Source organism: Hippoglossus stenolepis, chromosome 11, assembly GCF_022539355.2.
Source record: "Hippoglossus stenolepis isolate QCI-W04-F060 chromosome 11, HSTE1.2, whole genome shotgun sequence".
In the NCBI taxonomy this organism is placed as follows: Eukaryota; Metazoa; Chordata; class Actinopteri; order Pleuronectiformes; family Pleuronectidae; genus Hippoglossus; species Hippoglossus stenolepis.
Genome location: NC_061493.1, coordinates 11,690,202 through 11,705,983, shown reverse-complemented (window position 1 = coordinate 11,705,983; position 15,782 = coordinate 11,690,202). Strand labels below are relative to the sequence as shown.

The 15,782-nt window shown below is 44.3% G+C and overlaps 1 protein-coding gene across 1 annotated transcript; it reads left to right on the top strand.

Moving 5' to 3' along the window:
* Positions 1 to 462: 462 nt before the first annotated feature.
* On the top strand, positions 463 to 15,731 carry LOC118117304 (voltage-dependent calcium channel beta subunit-associated regulatory protein). The gene is made up of 11 exons (XM_035169443.2): positions 463 to 646; positions 876 to 1,058; positions 3,564 to 3,635; positions 8,265 to 8,410; positions 8,595 to 8,656; positions 8,760 to 8,922; positions 9,008 to 9,188; positions 9,316 to 9,459; positions 10,540 to 10,738; positions 10,867 to 11,071; positions 11,156 to 15,731. Exons 3-11 carry the CDS (start codon positions 3,588 to 3,590, stop codon positions 13,020 to 13,022), a joined length of 3,015 nt encoding a protein of 1,004 aa, XP_035025334.2. The 5' UTR covers positions 463 to 646; positions 876 to 1,058; positions 3,564 to 3,587; the 3' UTR covers positions 13,023 to 15,731.
* The last annotated feature ends 51 nt before the right edge of the window (positions 15,732 to 15,782 follow it).

Genomic DNA, 15,782 nt, shown 5'->3' with positions numbered 1-15,782 from the left:
TTGAATGCCTTTGTTAAATTCCAGAGACGTGAAACTCTTTTGAGCCGGAGGGGTCGTCTGTGAGTCTCGTCATGGCCCTTGACGGTCTGCACCTTCCCTGGATTGAAAAAAACAAAAAACATGACATGAGGAGCTTCCATTTTAAGTACAGAATATTCAACATGAGAACTACTATAGTGCAACGATGCCACCATGTGGTGAGAGATGAGATTACAAACGTCCACGACAACAATCTATCTTCTTGCATCTTGTCTGGTAACAAGAAAAACACTGAAACACAGCAAAGAGAAAATATTCAAATGCAGAGTTAGAATCGATCTTCGGTTCTACTACTACTTATAAGAATTCTAATACTAAAAGAATCAATCAATCGATCTGTCAGCAGCTGCCATTCATGAGCAAAATACTGTGAATGACGACGGGGTTCCTCCTCCATCGTACATCACCAACATCACCACCTCCACCACCACCATCATCCTCATCATCATCACCAGTGCAGGTCATGTGCTGCGTCGGGAGCGGGCGGTGGGTGTGTCCAATCGCGTGTGGTTTCATTCATAACTCCAGTCTTTATTCGGAGCTCAGATTAAAGTATGCAGCCGGGGCAGGCTGCCTGCGCGCCGCTTCACACGGACTCCACAGCCCGGTGAGTGCCACCTCCGCCCGGCTCACATCAGCACCACTTCACAGGCGGCGCGATGTGGTGCCGTTTCATTATGTAACATGTGGGAATAACCGACTCGACTCTAGATGATCGCAAAACATCTGCTTTCGTGAGACACGTTCAGTGCGCACGCAGGGGGCAGCGCGCGCGGCGATGCCCCGCACATGAAGCTTCCTCCTGCGTGATTCTAACGGTGATTGATTCCCCGCAGACTTGAGAGCAGACGACGCAGAGATGAGGGACCGCGCTGATCGGAGGGTTTGCGGAGAAGAGGCGAAGATGCTGCTGCCGCCGCTGGAGCTGCCGCTGCCGCTGAGCGCCGCCGCCGGCTGCCGCGCGTCGCTGTAGTCAGTCCTGCACAAAGCGGGGGGGAACAGCTGCTTCAACATAGACCGTAAGATACAGCACATCTGGAGCACATCAGCATCCAGGCACACGTCAGGATGATAGGCAGCCCCCCCCCCCCCATTCATCTTCACTCTTCATCATCACTTCATCACTGCTGGAGTTGTTTCTGTCTCCCTCACATGTTATGAATGAAGTGGGCGGATGTCTGTCTGTGTGATGAGGTGAGAGAAGACGCGAGGGTGTAGCATGTCATTAGACCCTGAAACGCGCGCAGGCACACGCACACTCTTCCGCTTTCTCTTTCTCTCTCTCAAACACACAGACGCACACGCACACACACGCGCTTGCATTGGATTGATATTTTCTGCACCAGCCGGGGTCAGTGTTTTCATTTTTACCTTCACTGTTTACTCACAGATTAAACGATGCTGAAGCCCAAAGGTCTCTACTGTTCATTGTAACTTACAACTGGATTACATGCAGATTGTTTCAGTGTAGGACAAATGTATAGTAATAATAATAACAATAATACAGTAATAATCATCATCATCATCATCATCATCATCATCATCATCATCATCATCATCATCATCATCATCATCATCATCATCATCATCATGTCCTTAATAAGACACTAGAGATAAGTAACAATATATTTATGGCTTGAATGGATGACTATGTAATAAATATGATCGTTATTATAATATAAGGAAATAGAAAAGGAAAAAGGGAAAATGTTAGCGTTGCATTTTATGAACATTGTGATGCATAATGTCATTTCATTTTTATATTTAGCTTTAAACCATTTTAACTGCCTGTTACTTCATCAGCAAAGACGAGACAGATGTGATTTGCACTGGTCATGTAAAAAAATAATAATAATACAGAAAACAACACAGGAAATGAATTCCAAAAGAAAAAGAACAAAAAATATAGAAAGTCTGTGTTTTCAATGCACCAGCCGTGAAACCTTTAAATTAATCTGCTGTTTGCTCTTGTGTTTGGAAGTGCATGGTCAAAGTGAGAGAGAAACTATCAAGAAACACACAAACACACACACACAGACACACACACACACACACACACACACACAGACTTAATGGTCTGCTGACACTGACCATGTGTGAAGCATCCCCCAAGATAATTGAATAGAACAAGGATATGTATGTGGTGTGTGTGTGTCTCTGTGTGTGTCTCTCTGTGTCTGGGTGTGTGTTGTTCTCTATTGTCGGAGCGTTCTCTCTGCTCAGAGCTTTGTCCACATCACATTTACCTTGAGCTGCTGGTATGTGTGAGACATTACATAAAACAGGACTCTCACATGGTGAGGGAATGTGTGCAGCGTTGGCAGTGTGTGTGAGGAAAGCATTCATGGACTGATGTTACACAAGCCGCACACTGTGTAAATAATCATGTACTGTCAGCTCCTCTGTCCGTCAGTTAGTACACTCATCTGTCTGAAGTCTATCGAGATGAGATGTCATTGAAAGGGATTCTTGGTTATCACACTGTATTAGTTCATCTTCAGGAGATGTCAGATTATTTCTAATCACATTGGGTTTTATTTCCCAGCGTTCAGACCAGAGAGCAGTTGGGTTTACGTCAGTTTGGTATGTTTAAGGGGCATTACGTCAACTTTCCACATGAGGAGTTGTGTTCAGGCTGTTGAGTGATGTTCTCTGTGGCTCTGGAGGTAGAAAATAAACCTGTGTCATCAGGATGATCTTTGCTTGGGATTGTTGAATCAAAACCCTTTATACAGATTTTTTTATCTGCTAAATAGTGAGATTCAGGCGTGGTGACTTTTAAAGATTATCAGAATAAAAAATCGCCTGAAAAACAGTTTCATAACCTTGTCTGAAACAGTCTTTTTCACAGCAGATGCTGCCCCATTAGGAAAGAACCAGGTGCATTAACAATGGCTCTTTTTATTCAGGGGTCCCTGTAATTCATTTGATTATTACTGTGCTTTTCCTACAGAGGCAGGTCACAAAGAAACTCTGTGAAAAAGGTTGCAGAAATTGTAGAACATGATCTGTCAAGTAATAACTGATAATGCTTATCTGGTTCCTATGAACGGTAAATATCTGTATTCATATTTTTAGCAAACATTAAACACTGCATTTGTTGGGGACTATTTTCAGCTGTGGATGAATATACATTCTGTGCTCTCATGAGTACTCAACAGCAGCAGGATGATGTGTGCACAGTGCAGGAAAGATTGAAAATAAACTACAGTTCCCACGTTCATCGTAATGAAAGAAAATGTCAGTGCAGCAGCATAGCTCACTGATGTGTTTTATTGTTTTTTTTAAAGAATAATAGAGCTCTAACATACAGAGGAAAACATCTATAAGGATTTTACTACACAGACAATTTATGTAAGTGGATTGATTCACTTGTGGTTTGAGTCTTTTCATGGGATAAAACATTTTAATATCACCAAGCTTATTCCTAAAAATGTCAAATCTTCCCTCACGCTGTTGTAATGGTATTTCCTATAGAAAGAGCAGCTGTGTCTGACCTCCTTCACTTTCTCATTCCTCTGCAGGGTTCACTCACGCTGACCTGGACCATGAGCAATGATTTGCCTCTTCTGACAAGTCTGACTGAGAACTCCACAGTGAGTATACTGCTGGGTCCGACACCAACACTTTAAGATTCAAGTTCAACCAATGCAGCAACAAGCCAAAGAAGCGTCAAGTGTTCCACCATTACTGTTTGGCAGCGAATGCAAGAGCTCTTATTTATTGGCAAGATCAGTTTCCACAGTCAAATGAGCTCCCTGACACACCCAAGTGGTTGCAATTGGAATCGACCGCAGAAAAAAAAACGCTCTCGTTCAGCTCTCCTGTTTTCCACTGGGGATTATCCAATGCATCTAGTTGAGGGTAATTGTGCTCTGCAAAAAATTCACTTAAATTAAAAAAAAAAAGATTAAATGGTGCTTCAAGGTCCTGCACTTTTGTTATATTCTCCCACTCGTTTGAATTATAATTTTATTCCATCTCAATCCGATCAGGCCTGTATTTACAGGAAGTATAAAGGACTGACTACTATCGCACACTGGCAGATAAATATAATCATTTTGCATTCTATAAATAGCCAGAAACCTTCTCCCTTCCCCAAGCTCACTTTTTCTGTTACTTACAAGCTAGTCATTTTGTTATAAATAATTTCGAAAACCCAACAAAGGAACCCTGTTTTTATGCTTTCGTAAAACAACATCCTCATTCTAAACATATTGTCTCAAAATGTGTGTCACTTTCTGCTAATAAGTCGATTATTTCATCAGAAAATATAAAATCTTGGTGTGGAGTGTAGGGGATTTAGAGGAGGTTCAAATATTGCCAGGTTAAAGAAAAAAATCATACAATGTATCCTATTTTATCCAATATTTGTGACAGATGTAAATCTTCAGAAGGTGCTCGAGGCCACAGCTTTTGGCTTTGCCCTAAGATTGTCCCCTTCTGGCAGGATATTTTTAATTGGTATTCTAAAATGTATGATCTACAGATTGAACCTGATGCCCCGGTGGCCCTGTTTGGCTGCTCAGTAGCTTCTCTTCCACATACTGTACAGCAGACACTTATGTTTGTTAATTGTAAAGAGAATAATACTCAGTGAATGGAAAGCTACCAGCGCTCCTTGTTCCTCCAGACGGTTAATGGAACTAGTTTCAGGGAAACACCTCGAGAGGCTTCGAAGCAACACGCAAGGTTGTCATGAAACAATTGAGAGCACCTGGGGCCCAATCATTAGGCACCTTAACATCCCTGAATCCCACCATGTATAGTGTAGTTATAAATCTACTTCTCTATTTATGCTTTTGTTTGCTTATTAAATTTTGTAAGGGTGTAGATGTTTTGGTCTGTGTAATGAAAATGAGAGAAAATGATGTAGCAACCAATGGTATTAAAAAAAAAAGAGCAGCAGGTCTGAGGTGTAGCAGCAGTGGAGGACGACTGCGTGTGCTGCTTGTCTTTGTGTCCGCCTCAGGAGGACAGTGGGGACATCTGATCCAGCAGCAGTGATTATCTGACAGTTAAAGCTGTCTGTGCACAGGGAGAATTGACTGTCGCTTGCCTCCGCACTGAGTGTGTTAGAAACATGGCCTGAAGACTGGCCAGAGCCGTCCACTGCTGCAGCTGATTGATGGTGTTGTTCCTCCTGTTTGGCTGAGCTTGTAAAAACAGCAGATTTCATTAAGCTACAGACGCTCTGACAAATTCTGTGTGTGTGTGTGTGTGTGTGTGCATGTAACTGTGAGTATCAAGGTGTGTGTGTCGCCACTAGACTGTGATGGAGCTGTGAGTCTCTCTCAAACACACACACACACACACACACACACACACACACACACACACACACACACACACACACACACACACACACACACACACACACACACACACACACACACACACACACACACACACACACACACACACTGTATGTGCAGCTTTAAACGTATTATACTGAATCTCCCCATAGGCTTCATCTGAATATAGGCCACCACAGCATCGAATGTAAAAATATTCTTTGTGTATGTGACACTGTGGTTAGTTTAACATGTTCTGGCCTGAAGCCGGTTTGAGGTTGAATGAAAAAGGGTTTTAATTCACTCTCATGCACATAATCCTCACAATCCTGTGAGTTTATCAGCAGGAAACTACAGCTTCTTCTATTCAGCAGCTTCGTCGTCTCCTCCGGGTGGCGACTTGAAGCTGAAACACATTAATTGATGCTGTGTCTCATGGAAGCACCTTTACCGTGAGAGCAGTCACCATAAAATCAGCTGCTTTTGCAGATTCACACACACACACAGGCATGATCAATGATCAACTGGAAAAAAAAGTGGGCAGATTAGTTGCAGTGTGTGGATCTTCCATCAGCTGCAGACTTGGGTTTTTTTCAGCTGTTCCTGTTAAAGTCAACATAATTCAACATAATTCAAAGGTTGGCCTGTGCTACACGAGGAGCTCCTCCACTCCGTGGTTTCCTGCAAAGCAGTGCATAATGACAACCTTTCACATTTATAATGCTAAGTGTAGCAATAAATGAATATTCCTTTTGTGGAGGTGAAAATAGCCCAATTATTTCCACTCTCTTTTGAAACTGACATCAGAAGAAGAGCCAGAAAAGTGTGGGGATTGCTCATGGGCGTCTGCATCCTCCTCCGATTTCCATTTTTAGCTGGCGGAGGACTCATTTCCCCCTCATTGAGAAGAGCTGGGAAATTGAATTAAGGGTCTCGCTGACGTTTCGATTAGCATCCCCAGGCTCACTCAGCCAAGACTGAGAGTATTAATCAGAGGGAGTAGAGAGGAGAGCAGTTGTCTTATCTGTATTTGTGTGTGTGTGTGTGTGTGTGTGTGTGTGTGTGTGTGTGTGTGTGTGTGTGTGTGTGTGTGTGTGTGTGTGTGTGTGTGTGTGTGTGTGTGTGTGTGTGTGTGTGTGTGTGTGTGTGTGTGTGTGTGTAGGCAGGATGTGTACGAGTTAGTGTGGATAAGAATCACTGTGAAGAGGAAAGGGCTTAAGAGAGTCTATCAGTGTTAATTCCACTCCTGAGCTGACAGCGTAATGCGACATAGTGACTCATTGCTACGTAGCTCAAAGAGAGAAGAATCAATTTCTGTCCCAGCCCAACTAACAACCAAACATGAAAACAGATATGTAAGCTTCCGACTTATGGTTCTATTAAAAGAACGATTTATGAGCCACGGCTCTGCTTTCTGAATACAGGTAATGGAAATGTATTTGAGGTTGAACAGCTCAAACATTAACAGGGAAGTGTGAGTAGCAGGGTTTGACTGATAATGATACTTGCAGTGACACAGATATTTATTTTAAATACTGTGTGTGGTTTTGAAATTGTATTCTTGTCAGCGAGGGGAGTTAGGGTGGTGTGTATGTGTGTGTGTGTGTGTTGTGGTTTTAAGGCTTGGTTAGTTGGGAAATGGACTTTTGGATTTCCCCCCTCTCACTAAAAGAGTTATGAATACAGCATAAACATAGTAATGATTAAAAGCTTTAAACACACAAATTCAAAAGCATGTGATTGAATTACATTTAGTTTGAAAAGCCACAGATTAACATACCGCATGTGCCTGTTAGTGTTTAAGAAGGTAAAACCTTCATTCTGATGGAAGCAATGACCTGAGCTCTCTGTGTCTGAAGCAAATATACTGGACGGATTATTCCAATGTACACCAGTGACTTAATGGCACATGTTTGTGCTTTTGCAGGATGGGCCTCCAAACTCTGAAAGTAAATTCACCTCCATACATTTAAATTGGAAAGCTACAATACCAAACGGGGGGAATGTTGAAAGACTACAGATTATTTTTAAATGTGATACTAAGATATTTTGTCAATGTGAGGCAGCTCATTAAAAGATGAGATTAAAGGTTTGTCCAAACAGTGAGCTGGTATTTCATGCCGAGGTGTGGCAGCACACCAGATGTACATGTTTTGTCTCTCTGAATCTTTCCATTTTCTAAATAAGTATCACTTTAGCGAGGTGTCCACTTTGACCCTGACCCAGTCTGCGCCCTCTTTGGTTTAACATCAAACAAATCCTGTGTTCTCTTACCAAACAAATCCTGTGCTCCACGTGAGCTGTTTGATCCCTGAAGTGAATCAACACCCTCCATCACCCTTTTTCTATTTAGGTGATGGATGATGTGTATTTTATCAAGCCAGAGAAAAAATGAAAACACACATTCAAAGGGTCTTTTCAAGCCATTGTTAGGATGTGGATTTGGATTTTTTTTTTTACGAACTTTAATCTCTTGAGTTGGTGGGCAGGTGGGGGGTTGAACGAATGGCGATTTTCAATTTATCAACGTTTCTGTTGTATAATGCCTTTTGGTATTGAAGGGATAAGTGAGTCACTCCAAGTTAAAAGTGTTTCTTGTATCTTCTGCTCTCGTGGGACAAAAACTATGAAATGATGAGATTCGAGTGGGACAGATTCCGGTGTACATATCTGCTGCTGTTAAATGTTACGCAATTAAACCATTAAATTCATATACAGTGTGGTGTCATCTTTTTACAGCCGAGAAGCTTAATCAAAAAATCTTTAAAAGGAATTGTGGTCTAATTCCAATGCTATTCAGTGTGTTTTTCACATTTCACTGTGCCTGTAATGTTGGCAGCAATGAATCTATAAGTTAATAGCTAATATACCAGTTCTGTAAATTGCACTTTCCAGGATCCTAACCTCTTCTCCTGGTTGCCCCCCCCTCAGGAGGTGCCTGTGTCAGCAGGCCAGGTGGAGAACTATGTGCTGCTGCTGGTGCTGCTGAGTGTTTTTGCCGGGGGGACGCTGGTCCTGCTCTCCCTGCTGCTCCTCTTCTGTCACCACTGCTGCATGGGCGGACGGCGCTACTCCAGGTGGGTGCCGCTGCCTGCTGAGCAGCACAGTGCGTGGGACTGGCCCGGTTCGTCTGCAAACACAGGGGAGGGATTACAGGAGGCAACATGATTATGGCAGCAGTAGATCAAAGCAGATGTGAGACCGAAGGCTGTGATGTCTACTGAGAGAGCACAAAGAGTAAAACTGATGTTCGTCTTTCAGAGCCAGCGATGACCCTGAGAAGACAAACACCACTTATGCTGAGGATTCTCAGCCCACCCAAGGTCAGAGCTGTTTTTTAAAAAAAAGTTTGTTCTCTGCATGTGGTCTGGTTCACTGACGTCACTAACTATTATTCCTGTCGTCCTTGCCTTGTTTGTCACTCAGAGATCACCATTCGTCTGGATGAATCAGATGCTCTCTCAGCTTCCAGCTGCCATGAGGGAGAGTCAGAGCGATTCGTCTCCACTGGGTCGACTGGTCGCAGAGTCTCCTTCAATGAGTCTGCTCTTTACGAACAGGAGAAGACGACACAGGAAAAAGGACGCAGGTACAAATCATCTGGGCTAATATCCAGTTTTACAGCTTATTTGATAAAAAACGGCTGAGGATTCATGAGTTCTCCTCCTCTTCAGGTACACTCTCACTGAGGGAGACTTCCACCACCTGAAAAAGGCCCGACTGACCCACCTTCACCTGCCGCCGGCCCCGTGTGACCTAAAGATCCTCACCATCATGGAGTGTGACTCAGCGGACAGCAGCACGGTCAACATCAGTGAGACCGCAGCTCAGAAACTGCCCCTCACCATCTACCAGGTAAAACGATTCTGTCTGGTTGAATCAAGGCGGCTGCTTTATAATTTGACTTTATAATTAACAGTAACAAAGACAACGAATCAGGTTGGTTTTCTCATTTGTGTCGTGTGTGTATTTCTGTCTGCAGCCTGCTGAGAGAAGAGTCCCCGACTGGCTGAGACAGAGCCTGAGTGGAGGGCTGCCAGGAGACCCTCACCACTCCATCGTCCTGGAGCAGGGGCTCAGGCAGACCTCATCGGCCATGAAACCACAGCACACACGGTCCCAGACAGTGAGTTTCAACATTGTCCACTTTGTTTTGAGAATTTTGAAATGGGCATTAAACAATAGAGATCACTAAATCTAGACATCCAATTGGCACAGCTTCATTAAAGGTTACGTCAGTCAGTCAAGCACTTTGGTTAAGACTTAAATAATGTAATCTACCCAATGGAGGTCCATGAAACCTCACTACAGACATTCATGGTTCCTGTGCAGTCACTCTTATTGACTTTAATGATCCACACAGTTTGTAGCAGTGATGTTTTGAGATAATTGTTGCATTTGGGCTTTTAAGAACGAGTGAATTAATTGCAGGAAAAGTTGTTGGGGATTCATGTTCCCCCCATGATGAACCATAACACCTTTGGGATGCTTTACCTTTATCGGACGTCCTCATAATACCACTTCTGCAATATTTCCTGGATTTTTGGCCTCGAGTCCCAGTTTGGCCAGGGTCTTTCTGTGCGAAGTTTCTACGTTCTCCCCATGTCTGTGTGGGTTTCCTCCAGGTACCTCCTCCCACAGTCCAGAGACTTGCAGATATGGGTCAGATTGATACATTTTCCATATGTGTGAATGGTTGTGCACTGTATGTTGGCCCTGTGATATGATGGCATCTTGTCTCGGGTGTATCCGGCCTCTCGCCCAATGTCAGCTGGGATTAGTTCCAGCTCCCGCCCCGCAAACCTATAGCTGTAGAGTAAATGGGTAAATGGATAGATGGATGATGGATGATAGATGATGGATGATGGATGGATGGATGATGGACATTCCATGAACAATAATTGCTTTCTACTGTTACAATGACAGATTAGTTAACGCAAATTCAGCTTTGCAAAGAAAGGTTCTTCACAGTGGATTGATCAACACATATAACTAACACACACACATACACACAGCTGTGAAGAGCTCGAACCCAGTGATGCACTGTGGCATCAGTCACCACTGCAGATGAGTGACAAGACAAACTGCTGTCCCCTGAGGTCCTTCCCTCTGCCCGTCACGATTCATCTCAGCTTATCTGCCTCAACCTCTCCTTAATGTCTCATCACCTCCCTCCATCCTCCTCTCTTTTCATCTCTCCTGTCAGATGGAGGCTATCGGCGACAGGGTAGAGGCTGAGAGCGAAGGGAGTATGAGAGGAGAGCTGATTCAAGCTCAGGGCCAGACTTCAGTTCTACATTTCTTCTCTAAACTGCGGCGCCACGCTAGTCTGGAGGGGGCGGGGCCTTTCTTCAGGAGATGGAAGTTCGACAGCAGCCACCGCGCTGCCAGTCTGGATGCCAAAGGTTTGGATAAATGTTATGAATGCCCGAGTACAATTTGATTTGTGGGTAAGCTTTGTAAAAGTGGAGCATGTGAGTTGATGAGAAGGCGAATAGAATTAAGTTCACAGCTCTGTTTTCATGGGAATTAGGTTCGCCCAAGAGAAGGCCCGTCCAGAGACAGAGAGCAGCCAGTGAAACCACCGATCACACCGAAGATGAGTCTATATCTCTCCAAGATGAGGTCATGGAATCCTTTCCACACACTCCCGTCCAGACCAGCGAGCTCCAGTCCCTCTCTGCAGAGTCTCTGTCTCACCACACTACTACACCCCCCTCTTCAGTCTTCCTCAGCAGGTACATCCCCTCCCATCGTACCATGACCAGCACCATAACAATTCTCAGAACTACTGATTAACTGACTGTTTTCCATTTGTGCAGGCTAAACCTGGAGGCCATGCTGGAGGTAGGTAGAGGCAGCAGCACCAGGAGAGAGGAAACCTGTTTGCAAGCAGACGACTGTCATGCTAAGAGACATGACGAGGCCACAACCAACGGGACAGGAGTGGAAACTGAAACAAAACTAGGTGCGGTTGTAAGAACAGAAGCCGTGGGAGTCAAGCTGGAATCGAAGGAGTATGACGACTTTTTTGGGGCTCAACAAGAATCTGCCGACAGGTTTGAAGACATGTTGAAGAAAACGAATGGTGCAAAGACAGAGGGCGTGGCAGCAGATGTGAGGAGAAAGAATGAGGCGGACGTAGACGACGGAGAAGACGTGGTGTGGGGAGCTGAGGCCCGGCGAAGGGATGACTCCGGGTCGTCTCTTTCCTTCATGATTCGCCAGGAGAGCTTGGAGGCCCCTCCCTCGCTGTACAGAGACATTTGGAGCTTGCGGGCCTCCCTAGAGCAATACGCCTCCTCGGACCAGAGCAGCACAGATCGGGAGTCCATCCGCAGTGATGCCGATAGCGTCTCATCCTTTGGTGGTGCGGGAGCTCGCTCCGGCCTGGACAGCTACTTGTCCCAGGATCTGGATGATGACCCTGACGGAGAAGGGGAGGGAGAGGTCATGGAGGGAGGAATCAGAGGAGCGTCAGGGGGCGACAGTGAGATGGGAAGTGGAGCTGGAGGAGAGGGGGAGGCGGGTAACAGGAAGCTCCTTCAGATGGACAGTGGCTACGCCTCTATTGAAGCACCATCCAGGGCCCCTGAGGAGATGCGGCTTTTTGGGACTCCAGGATCCCAGAGAGGAAAGACAGCATCGGAGAGAAGGTTGTTCTTCACCAACTCTGGAAGAAAAGGTTCAGTGTGCGAGAGCATCGAGTCCAAACTGTTTCAGGAGGAGCTGGAGGACGAGATGGCCGATGGCACAGAGAAACTAAAGGAGAGAGCTCACACCTGCAGCCAGTCTCTTACCCTTCAAGAACCATATCAACTTCTGAAATCCCTTCATCCTCAGAAACCTCCAGTGTCACAATCACAGCTCATAACTCCCCTGATGAAGCAAATCCCACCGCCCCCTAGTCCTCACAGACCTCGCCTCCGCCGCCGCGACTACAGCATTGACGAGAAGACGGATGCACTTTTCAATGAGTTCCTGCGACACGACCCCCGGTTCGACCAGCAGGAATCTCCGCCGCGTTCCAGGCACCGCTCCAGAGTTCACCTTCGGAAACAGTGGCAGAGACACAAGCAATACAGCGACCCAGGGTCATGCACCGGGGGTAGGTACTCCCCTTCTTTAGAGAGGCAGAGGTTTACTCCGCTGAGAAGGGGTGACAGCGCCGGATACCCTCTGGACACCAGATATCACAGCACACTCTCACGCATCGCAAGTGCTGCCGACGAAGAAGCCAGCGAGGTTGGAGATTGCGAGGAGGCAGCCATCGAGAGTGGGGAGAACAAAGATCCATCGAGTGATGGAGTTGCAGCCAACAAAACATCTGAAGGCACAGATGCAAAAAGGAGCAGCTCTACTTGCGCAGGGTCGGCTGGAGAAGGCAACGGCTGCCAGGTCACCGCAAACAAGGACTCGGAAAGCACAGGCAGCCAGTCTTTGAGTACTGGGACTGCACAAACAAGCTACATGGATCCAAGATGCGACAACAGGAACAACAACGGTAGTCAAGCTATCCTGTTGGAGGTCTCCCTGCAGGAGGAAGGCAGTCTGTCTGACAAGCTGGCAGAATCAGTGGAGGAGAGGCTCTACGGCGGCCTGCGCACTGCAGAGAAACTCAGCCAGGGAGGATCGCAGCGCGTGCTGACCGTGTCCCGCACGTCCTCACCTGGCTTCAGTCCCATATAACCTGCCAACACCGCCATCTTCCTCATCAACTTTATATCAGATCCATTGTGTTGACCACAGACTGAAAACAAAGTGGACAGCAACTCAAACATCATGTGTTAGATACTGGGTCATTATCATTTTCCTTTACATTGGGACGATTCATTAAATTAAATATGGTCTGAAAACTGACGCATTACCACACACACAGACAGACACACACAACTTTGTACTTCTATCTTATTGAGGACATTCATTGGCATAATGCATTCCCTAACCCCTCCCCCTAACCCTGATCCTAACCCCTACACTAACCTGAAGCTAATTCTAACCCTAAGAAGAAGTCTTAACCTACTGGGTCATAAAGTGAGGACTGGCCAAATTGTCCTCACTTTCCCAATATCTAAAGGTCAAGCTCAAAAGTAGTCCTCACAAAGATATGTGTACAAGTAAACACACACAAACACACACATATACAGTATATATACATATATATATATATATTTTAAGACAGAAGTACTTTCTCAAAGGCCAGTCTCTTCCAATGATTCCACTCAGACCTTAATTTCCACTGTGACATGTGATGCCCCTTTTTATTGGTAACCGCTCCTCAGATCAAATGCATCCTTCATTACATAGATTGGAAAATAAAGACCCATCTTTAGAAAAAGTTAATATTTTCAGACTTAACTGTGAATTTCCAGCATGCTACTGTATGTCCAAACAATGTGTATGTGTATACTGTACAGTTTGAACTTGAAAACAAATAGCACTTTGATGGGAAGAAAGATAATGATTGCTTTTCTGTCACCCATTTCTTTCATTTTTAAACTATATCCTCCTCAAGTGTCCTTCTCGTCCCAGTCACCATGCGGGTGTGCGTGTAAGAGCTCCTGTGTCGGCTAATGGAAGAACAATTCTGACCACGTGGAAACAGAAAAAGACTTTACTCTTAATGGTTTTGTGTTTGCAGCCTTCTCCCTCACCAGGATCAGCAGATCTGGAGATCACACGCTATATCATAAAAGTAAAAACAGATGGGAAACCCAGATTATAACGCCAACACAGCACTTGAGAATACATGTATCGAGCATTTTTGTCATCAAATCGAATCTGTTTTGTCATTAGTCATCTGTCCCTGTTATGCATCCTGGAGTGTGGTGTCACTGCTGGGCCTCTGCTGATGTGGGGGAGACTGACAGATGATACTTTAAGTGACTGATACCGGAGCCTCTCAGGCTTTTTACACAGTTGGTCCAGTGACGCAGAAGCTGAGGTCGAAACGGAAACGCAGTGGCGTCGTCTGCTCCTGAATCCCGGCAGAATGGAAAATACTTGCTCTGTATTACTCAACAAAATATAAGTCTGGTGATATATTTGTTTTGTCATGGTCAGCGAATCCCATGAAATGACACAAACCAACAATGAACAGTCTAGTATCACTTATTAGAGGTTGATTGTTGTTTCAAATGAATAAATGATTAAATAAATGAAATGAGCCACAGTGCTTCACTTTCATGAACATCCACTGGAACATGAAATGTGTATCAATCCACAGCTGAAAATAGTCCCCCCCCCCCAAATGGACTACTTTGCTAAAATGTCCAGTATCCATGTGTTTTAGGAAACGCTTGTGTCCTGTTTTTAAATCTTCAGTAGGAATCAATAGGTTTAAGGCTAAGAACAATGGACGGGGTATACAAGTGAATAGATATTGTTGGTTTTTGTCTTTTCATAGAAAACAGGTTATTTCATTTTCAAATATGAAGTTGTACTCTTCACATATCAGGATCAAATCTGGAGTAGAGCAACAACGAAGATTATTATTACTATCGATGCATTTTTCTTGTTTTAATCTTAAATTGGTCAAAAATGCCCATCATAAGAGCAGGGACTTTATATTTCTTTGACAAAAAAAATGAACAAATACATTTCTGTATATATTTGTTAATGTTTTTGTTGTAAGCTCAGATCCACATCTCATCTAGCTCAGGATGGAGTTTCCTCACAGTGAAGAAACTCCATCTTCGGAGCTGAGATGTGGCTGTGAATTTAGAGTAGACTAATATGGGTCAAATCTGATAAGAGATTCAAGATGGACATTTTCAGGTAAAATTTTAAGTGATTCTTATGTTTCACTTATTTTGTTTTACCCAACGTCCTAAACTTTAAACTCTTTAGAGGAAAAGCAGAAAATCCTCGCACCGAAAAACCCGCAACCAAAGAGTTTTCAATTGACTTCATCAAAATTAGGAAAACTGCTGCAGAGAATGATTTTGTAAATTAACTAATAGTTTAATTTATTGTTTTGCGGCTGATCTCTTCTGGAGATGACTCATATTTTTGAATCATTTTTTAAGTGTCATTACATTTCAGAGACTGAACGTCTTCCTTTCCTCTGTCTCTTCCAGTGTGGATGTGAAGTTTACATTGATGTTGAATGAGGTGAAGAATGTCACCTGGGAAACTGTGACAGCCGATTGTTGCAGGTTTTTGTTTTCCTCCACAGCCTGGTTTAAGATGCAGTTCATGTATTTGATCAAACTCATGTCTTTGTCTTATTCATGGTGCGCCATCTGCTTTATTATAAAACAAGCCGTGCAGAAACAAAATGTCTTGCAGCTTTGTTGACGGTGGGAGTGGGGGGGACGACTACCATATTATGTTGACGTAATGTGATTCATAGAACCTGTTGTAATGTGCAGAACTTTAAAAAACACTTCCTAAGAACCTAGTGTGTCCTCACATACTGACATTGCTGAAATGTTCTGCAGCCTGTTA

Bases quoted from the DNA above. Each gene is read 5' to 3' on its own strand.
- LOC118117304 (XM_035169443.2), top strand. From the start codon at position 3,588: ATGAGCAATGATTTGCCTCTTCTGACAAGTCTGACTGAGAACTCCACA. The intron at 8,923-9,007 runs GTACAAATCATC...CCTCCTCTTCAG, and splicing joins ACACAGGAAAAAGGACGCAG to GTACACTCTCACTGAGGGAG. The intron at 9,189-9,315 runs GTAAAACGATTC...TTCTGTCTGCAG, and splicing joins TGCCCCTCACCATCTACCAG to CCTGCTGAGAGAAGAGTCCC.